The sequence below is a fragment of the Amblyraja radiata genome, chromosome 38 (genome assembly GCF_010909765.2).
Source record: "Amblyraja radiata isolate CabotCenter1 chromosome 38, sAmbRad1.1.pri, whole genome shotgun sequence".
NCBI classification, from domain to species: domain Eukaryota; kingdom Metazoa; phylum Chordata; class Chondrichthyes; order Rajiformes; family Rajidae; genus Amblyraja; species Amblyraja radiata.
Window position 1 is genome coordinate 5,558,019 of NC_045993.1, and position 8,790 is coordinate 5,566,808.

At 40.9% G+C, this 8,790-nt stretch overlaps 2 protein-coding genes across 3 annotated transcripts in view; both read left to right on the plus strand.

Annotated features, from left to right (window-relative positions):
• The window catches only part of srebf2 (sterol regulatory element binding transcription factor 2), a 29,413-nt gene extending 27,348 nt beyond the window's left edge, over positions 1 to 2,065 (plus strand). For both annotated transcript variants that reach the window (XM_033013475.1, XM_033013476.1), the window contains one exon: positions 1,437 to 2,065. In XM_033013475.1, coding sequence (XP_032869366.1) covers positions 1,437 to 1,657 — 221 coding nt within the window. In that variant the 3' untranslated portion in view covers positions 1,658 to 2,065. The remainder of the gene's footprint in view (positions 1 to 1,436) is intronic.
• Positions 2,066 to 6,077: 4,012 nt separating this feature from the next.
• LOC116966953 (profilin-3-like) lies at positions 6,078 to 6,822 on the plus strand. Its single transcript, XM_033013341.1, has one exon. The coding sequence runs from the start codon at positions 6,339 to 6,341 to the stop codon at positions 6,750 to 6,752; it is 414 nt and encodes a 137-aa protein (XP_032869232.1). The 5' UTR covers positions 6,078 to 6,338; the 3' UTR covers positions 6,753 to 6,822.
• Positions 6,823 to 8,790: the final 1,968 nt, after the last annotated feature.

Genomic DNA, 8,790 nt, shown 5'->3' on the forward strand with positions numbered 1-8,790 from the left:
AACTAATGTCGGGCTCAACTGAACTTCCTTCCAATCGAATGTGGCGTTTAAGAGGCTTTTGATAGGCACATGGATATGCAGGGAATGCGGGAACATGGATTAAGTGTGAGCTGATAGGAGTCGGTCTCAACATCATACTTGACACAGACATTGTGGGCTGAAGGCAGTGCTGCACTGCACTTTGTTCCACTGTGCTGCAAGTCAGTGTTCCCAGCATGGCCTCCACTACTTCGAAGAAACCAAACATAGACTGAGTGATTCCATTGCACTCAGTCAGTAGGAGTGATTCTGAGCTTCCAGTTGCTTGCCACTTTAATTCACCATCTCTCGCTCTGTCTGTGGCCTCCTACATTGTTATAATAAAGCCTAACACAAGCTTGAGGAACAATCCCTTCTGTCTGGGCATGTCGCAGCCTGCAGAACTCAATATTGAATTCTCCAACTTTAGATAACTCGCTCCTTCATTCTCTGTTTGTATGAGAACTAGCCATTTGTGCCTGCCAACCTTTCATCTTTTCCATTTTATTTTGCTTAGTCAGATTATACAACATTACAGCAGACAAAGAAGTTTATCTACTCCATTATTTCACTATTACTGCCCCTCCTTTGCCCTCTCTGCTGCCGAGACCAATGTATTTCTTTCGTTCTCAGTTCTAATGAACGGTTCTGGATCTGGAACTTTAACTGATTCTCTTTCCACAGATGCTGTGTGTCCTGCTGAGTTTCTCCTGCATTATCTATTTTTATTTTGTATTTCCAGCTTCTGCAGTTCTCTTTTGGTCCATAGACCTATTTCTATCTTCTACTTCAATCAGCAGTGTCACTTCAGCAATCTTCCAGTTCCGTGTAGCCAAGAAACTTTTGAAAGGTTTGGTCAAATCCTTGCATCTTTTAAAAGCCAAGGACAAATCTTGTTGATCCACTCTTAAAAATGTTAAACCCCTTAACCTGTCCTTGTGCTTTGTTTATCTTTTTCAAAACTTCACATTCATCCTCCTTAATATGATTGCACTGTAGGTGTTTGAAGTGGGCGCATGTGCGGGGCTCTTCTAGAGTGTGCGCTTGTGCAGAGATTTCGGGCGGGACAGGCCTGTGGAATCAGCCATGTTTGCCAGATGTTTCTGAGTTTATGTATTAAAGAAATAAATTGCTTAAAGCTTAAATAACGTTAAGTAACTTACTAGTAGTGTAAAGTTTAATTTGCCTCACAACAGTGTTTGTTTTATTTTGGGAAACAACTCGATTTCAAGAAAATAATAGTGGTGGATTGTTCTGCTTGCTGATCCTTCGCAGATATTTTTTATAAATTCTGTCCTGTGCAGTGCAACAGGAAGTAGATGTACTACCATGTGCAACATTAGGATTCCAATAAATGCTCACCTCCCACACTAAAATAAGGCTGTGAAATTTATTTGTACTTTTTTTTTTTTAATTAGGTGACTTGGACGCTCTGCCTGGCCAGAGGGAGAAAGCGACAGCGATACTCCTGGCGTGCCGCCACCTTCCCCTCTCGTTTCTTTCCTCTCCGGGTCAGAGAGCAGTCATGCTGGCCGAGGCCGCACGCACGCTGGAGAAACTCGGGGACAAGCGGTCACTCAGCGACTGCCAGCAGATTATCATGAAGCTGGGCAGTGGCACCACAATCGCAGCAAGCTGAAGGAATATGCGAGGCCAGACTGCAGCTTATGGTAGATGCCTTGTATCTTCAGATCAAATCCTACCCTAATGTCCTCATCATCGAGTGCAGATCCCAACCCCCCTGTGGGTGTTTGTGAGTAATCTCCTTCCAAGAAACGGCAATTTGGCAAATTCATTAAAATACTTTAATAGTTTTATTTAAACCAAGATTGGAATTGGAACATAAAATCTGATATTTACTGAAGAGGGCTGTTATCTTGTGTTTGCTTTATTTGTTCCCTTCTCTGAAGGTTATTTACTCAATCTGAGTTAAAATCCACCGTTCCACTCATCTGATATTCCAAGTAATTTCTTAAGTAAGAAACATCCCCACAATCTTATCTTTTGAACTATGGGAATGTAAGTTACTCTGTATGCATTTGTAAAATATTTTTTATGGTTAAGATTTTATATGTGAAGTTACGGCAATTTTGTTTTATAAATAATCAAGGAATTATTGCTTTCTGTCCATATAAACCTAGAGGGTGCAAAGTGCTAGAGTAACTCAGTGGGTCAGGCAGCATCTCTGGAGAACATGGATAGGTAACGTTTTCGGTTGTGTACCTGCAACGATCTTTGTGTCCTTTTGTGTAAACCAGCATCTGCAGCTCCTTGTTTAGAAACATAGAAAATAGGTGCAGGAGTAGGCCATTCGGCCCTTCGAGCCTGCACCGCCATTCAATATGATCATGGCTGATCATCCAACTCAGTATCCTGTATGTTTCTACATATAAACCTAGAGTTTCATTTGATTGACCTCTCAAGCCCACTTACACTCTCGACTATGGTGGGCTTTCCTCCTAATTTAGCCACAACTTTTGTGCCCATGGCGTTGAAATATTTAACACCATTTAAAGCTGGTTTGTTGGGTGAAATAATTTGTTTTTACAGTGTTGGGTCTCTGTTATCAATGTTGACCTTAGTTGAAGGTAGACACAAAATGCTGGAGTAACTCAGTGGGTGAGGCAGCATCTCTGGAGGGAAGGAATGGGCGACGTTTCGGGTCGAGACCCTTCTTCAGACTGATGTCAGGGGAGGGGGCGGGACAAAGATAGAATGTAGGCAGAGACAGTAAGACTAGTGGGAGAACTGGGAAGGGGATGGAGAGAGAGGGAAAGCAAGGGCTATCTGAAGTTAGATTGATCTTAGTTGATCAATTCACCTGTTGAGCGGACTTCCTTTGATACATTTTTACCATAACTATTTTTATTATAACAACCTGTTCCTGTCCAAGCTCTACTTCCAAGTTACATTAAAAGCAGACTGGTGCTGTCCCAACCTGCAAGACATTCCCAATACGTTTCAGTTTCAAAGACATTTGGAAAACTACAATTGTAGTATTGGTTGGACCTTGCAAAAAAATGGTCTTGTCCATAGTCATTAAACAAATGATAAAACTCGTAACTGATGCAAATCTACTCGTTAATGTTCTACTATACTTTAGATAATGACTGAGTCACAACTGATGGTATAAACTGTAATGGTATAAATCACAGGTCAGCTGGTTTTAAATCTTTTGGTTTGTTGTGTCTTTTTTTTAAATAACTCAAGCATAAAATGAATATTGCCATAAAAATATGTTGTAAAGGACTTGTCATGTAAGAATGTTACATGTTTTATCCAAGATAGCAACATAGATTAAGTATGAAGATTATTTGCTACCACAATTTATGAAAATGTACAGTGGAGCTATCTTAACTTTTTATAAACATACACGGGAATGATGCATTAGCTGGGTATAGTGCTGAAGGCTGCTCAGATTCATCAGGCTTTTGGCGCATCTGTAAATATTTAAGTGAAAGCCTCTGTCATTTCTCATCTGAGTTGGGTATGTAATGATATTTTTGTTTCAGTAATAATTGGTGTTTTATTTAAATAAGCAATGTAATGGATGTGTGGGGAGATCTAAAGGAATTTTATGCTAAAATAATAAACTACTTTAGTGCTGAATCGTTTTATTTGCCTGGCGTATTTATTGTATGACTGAAACAGTAAATATTTTGTGGTATTTGCCAGTTAATCCAGGATTGTCATCTTCCCAAATCCCCAGCTCTAGACACAACCAATCTGTCCCTCACCTTATTCCAAAAAATGATCTTCCTATGGATCTGGTGGTCTTCATTTCCACTTCTCTCAAGCATGAAGGAATGCTGGAGAGTTGTTGGCAGAAGGTCCAATCTCTTGGATTTTCCATAACACAAAAGCAGTCATATCTAAAAGATGTCAACAATGCTATTTGAGGTTGACCATTCAATTCTTAGTGCACAACTCAGAACCTTCCAAATGTAATAGACAATCGGTGCAGGAGTAGGCCATCCGGCCCTTCGAGCCAGCACCGCCATTTAATGTGATCATGGCTGATCATCCCCAATCAGTACCCCGTTCCTGCCTTCTCCCCATATCCCCTGACTACGCTATTTTTAAGAGCCCTATCCAGCTCTCTCTTGAAAACATCTGGAGAACCTGCCTCCACCGCCCTCTGAGGCAGAGAATTCCACAGACTCACAACTCTCTGTGAGAAAACGTGTTTCCTCTTCTCCATTCTAAATGGCTTACTCCTTATTCTTAAACTGTGGCCCCTGGTTCTGGACTCCCCCAACATCGGGAACATGTTTCCTGCCTCTAGCGGGTCCAAATCCTTAATGTTAAAGACATTGCTGGTATTTATACAATCCAAAGACTTGCGGGTTTATAAAATTGCCCCGAATGTGCAGGGAGTGGATGAAAATGAAAATTAACATTGAACCAGTGTGACAGGAGTCAATGATAAAGCTATCTGGCATGTTTCCAATGCTTTCTAATTTTACTTCACTGAATCACAGAATGATTACAGCAGGTAGGAGGCAATTGGGCCCCATTGTTGCTGTACCAACTCAATGCAAGACCAATTAAGCTAATCACACTCCTCTGTTCTCTGATAACCCCCAAATACCTTTCCTTTTGTGTATTTATCCACTCCCTTTGAAATATGTCTCTGCCTCTACTGGCACTGAGTTCCAAATCCTAATTGGTGTGAAAAATTCCCTTCTCCCGCCTTCCCCATCTAGTAGGAACTGTTTCTATCTTCCTTTCACTGTGGTCATGGAGTCATACTGCACGAAAACAAGTCCATCAGTCCAACCCGTCCATGCCGACCAAGATATCCATCTACGTTAGTCCCATTTGCCTGTGTTTGACCCATACCCTTTAAATTTCGTTCAGACCGAAAGGTCTAAATGACAATAAAGGAATCTAATCTAATCTAAAAAAAACTTTCCTATTCATGTACCTGTCCAAAAATGTATTTTAAATATTGTTATAGTAACTGCTGCAAACACTTTTGTTGGCAGCTTGTTCCATGTACGTACCGCCCTTTTAAATTTTAAATCCTCTGTAAAACCTTTGACTTTTTCCTCCCCTTACAAAATTCTTAAGGGGTTGGACAGGCTAGATGCAGGAAGATTATTCCCGATGTTGGGGAAGTCCAGAACTAGGGGTCACAGTTTAAGGATAAGAGGGAAGTCTTTTAGGACCGAGATGAGAAAATCATTTTTTACACAGAGAGTGGTGAATCTGTGGAATTCTCTGCCACAGAAGGTAGTTGAGGCCAGTTCATTGGCTATATTTAAGAGGGAGTTAGATGTGGCCCTTGTGGCTAAAGGGATCAGGGGATATGGAGAGAACGCAGGGATGGGATACTGAGTTGGATGATCAGCCATGATCATATCGAATGGCTCGAAGGGCCGAATGGCCTACTCCTGCACCTATTTTCTATGTTTCTATGTCTATGTCTGATCAGCTTTCTCTGTTCTAAGGAGAATCACCATGGCTACTCTAGTGAATCTACATGAATAAACTGCTTTATCTCTGGAAACATGGTATCTTTTCTGCACCCTCACATTTTCCCTAAAGTGTGGACACAATGCTCTTATTGTGACCAAGCCAATGTTTTATAAATGTTCAATTGTGACTTTCTTACTCGTGTACTATATCTAGGGTTAAGGACTGTGTGCTTTTTTTCAGCCAATTTTCTCAATCTGCCCTGCCACTTTCAATGAACTATGCACACAATTCCCCCAGATCTGTTTATAATGTGTCTTCAATAATGGCTTTAGACTTTAGAGATAACAGCGCAGAAACATCCTCAACTTCTTACCGGCTTCAGTTACTTCATATGATAGCAAATCCAACTCTTTGGGGGGAGGGGAGAAAACAAATTCCCCTAAAATCAAATTTACTGGTGATTGTCTGATAGGTAAAACCTTTGTCTTTTTCCTCCCCTTACAAATAGTAACATTTTCTTATACATTTACTCTTTCAAATCCTTCACGATCTTAAGTGAGTTAACCCGTCTCATTCAGATATTGATTAATATTGAGCAACAATTACAAATATATATAGAGAATTATTAAAATTTATTAGTTCATAAGTTGTTCTAAATACAAAACTTGTAAATAAATTGGACCAAATTTGTTATTTGTTACAGCACCAGTGAGAAATCTTGATGTATATGAAGAGATGATGTCATTTTTTGTGTCACAAAAATGGCTATTTTGATGTCATAATGATTCATCATTTTACATCATTGTTATCTCTTGAGTACTGTTATATTAATGATCTGCTGTTGGTAAGACATCGTGACAGAGAGTTGTACTTGAACCAAATTGTCAATTGAAGAGAAGATGTCAGACTGGAAGAACTACATCAACAGTATCCTGAAGGATAAGAACGTGGAAGACGTTGCCATTGTGGGCCACGTCAACAACAAGGCAGTCTGGGCATCCAAGCCCGGTGGTATACTGGCCGCCATCTCCCCTCAAGAGGTCAGCATGTTAATTGGGCAGGATCGCAAGGCTTTCTTGCAAACGGGCATCACCATCGGAGGGACGAAATGCTCCGTCATCAGGGACAACCTGCTGGTCAATAACGACGGAGTGATGGACGTTCGGATGAAAGGCGGACAATGCAAGAGCATCTGCATTGGCAAAACCATCAAGACCATGGTGTTTGTAATGGGCAAAAGAGGAGTCCACGGTGGAGTCCTCAACAAGAAGGTCCATGAGATGGCCAGCTATCTGAAGCAGAAGGGCATCTAAAAGAGAAAGGGTCGCTTGGGATTATTCTTTGACCATACGAATTTCTAAGTTAATAATAAAGTCTACTTGAATAATCTTTACTTTCTTGGTTTTTAATTTTCAGATATTAAACCTGCTTCAGTCGCAAACGTTCTTCCAACCTTGAGTGTTGGTGAATGGAACATGCTTTATGTGGGTTCAGATCAGAAGCGGATATTCTCTGCTAAAAAAAGAGTGATACTTAACGTGAGGAATGCGAGGCATTCTATTTTTGAAAACAATTCCAGGATCGTACACTATGGGTGCTATCTGTGCGGAGTTTGTACGTTTTCCCTGTAACTGATTTTCTCCCACATTCCAAAGACGTGCAGGTTTGTAGGTTAATTGGTTTCTGTTAATTACCCCTACTGTGTCTTGGTGCATACATCACGGAAACAGACCCTTCAGCCCAACCTGTCCCTGCTGACCAAGATGTTGCTCAGCCGCCATTCTTTCCTCTTGCATGTCCTACTTCTCATCCCTTGTTGCTGATGCCCTAAGATCTGGAATCCCTTCCCCTAAATCTCTGCCCCTTAAAGGTTGCTGCTTTGGTCATATTTTATATTGCTATAAAATATGTCGCAATAAACGTCTCAGTTATTAAGATATGTTCAGGATTGTTTTTAATCCGTTAAATTTCAAATATAGAAAAGAACAGGCAGTGACAGATTTAATTGCAGGGAATAATTCTGGGCAGGCAGAAGGAATAGCAGATTGTGAGAGGATTTTGAAAAAGAAATCATAATTTAGTTAAGATACGTTAATGGATCTACAATCTTTAAAACACTCCAATTATTTTGACATCAGTAGTCTTTAAGGTTTAAGAACGTGAGATTTAGTCCATTCGGCCCCTCAAGCCTGCCTCGCCATTCAATATGATCATATCTGAACTGCCCCAGGTTATCAGTGGTAAGTCAGCAGGAACCCCAGAATGCCTTATCCCTTACCCTTGCCAATCAACAACACTCCAATCCCCACCCCAGAATGATCCATTCAAAATCCATGGGATAAATACATTGATTTCCACCAGTTTTTTGGCAATCTCCCGGTTGCCAAACATTTTACCTCCTCTTCCATTCCCACACTGACCTTTCTATCCTGTGCCTCCTCCATTGTTAGAGCGAGGTCAAATGCAAGTTGGTTTGGTCATATTTTGCTTGGGCAGCTTACAACCCAGCAGTATGAATATTGATTTCCCTAACTTCAAGTAACCCTTGCATTCCCTCTCTCTCTCCCCATCCCTCCCTCACCCAACTCATCCTAATAATAATTATAATAATAATAATAATATAATGATAATATATTTTATTGTCATTGCACATAGGTGCAACGAGATTTGGTATGCAGCTTCCATCCGATAGTCATAACTTAAACAACTAATACAATTTAGATTTAGATATTGGTTTCAGTGTTGTCCTGCATAGTTTCACTGTTTGTATCCACCTTTGCTGGAGCCCACAATGGTCCATTGTTGGCTACGGAGAAGATGATAACGAGCGAATACAAACATTGCTGGCTTTGATTTCTCCCTTTGCATACCTTGTATCCATTTGCTCTTTGTACCTAATCATACCTCTAGTTTCCCTCTCCCCTGACTCTCAGTGTGACGAAGGATCTCGACCCGAAACGTCGCCTATTCCTCCGATCCGCTGAGTTACTCCGGCATCTTGTGTCCATCCTCGGTGGAGAGCCAGCATCTGCAGCAAAGATCTCTGCTATAAGATCTTTGATCTTAGCCGGGGGCTTTGACTTTGACTCTGACATCGGGGGGGAGAGTGCAGTGGAGAGATAAGTTTTTTTGGCCTTCCATCACAGCGATGTGATGGATGTTTATGTAAATTATGTTGTGTCTTGGGTCTATTTGTTTGTAATGTATGGCTGCAGAAACGGCATTTCGTTTGGACCTCAAGGGGTCCAAATGACAATAAATTGAATTGTATTGTATTGTATCTGCAGTTCCTTCCAACACCTACATTCACCAGCAAGCCGGGTGGGGTGGGGAAGGAAAGTGGAACGTTTG

What these genes read in the sequence shown, in the direction of transcription:
- LOC116966953 (XM_033013341.1), top strand. Translation starts at nt 6,339, where the DNA reads ATGTCAGACTGGAAGAACTACATCAACAGTATCCTGAAGGATAAGAAC.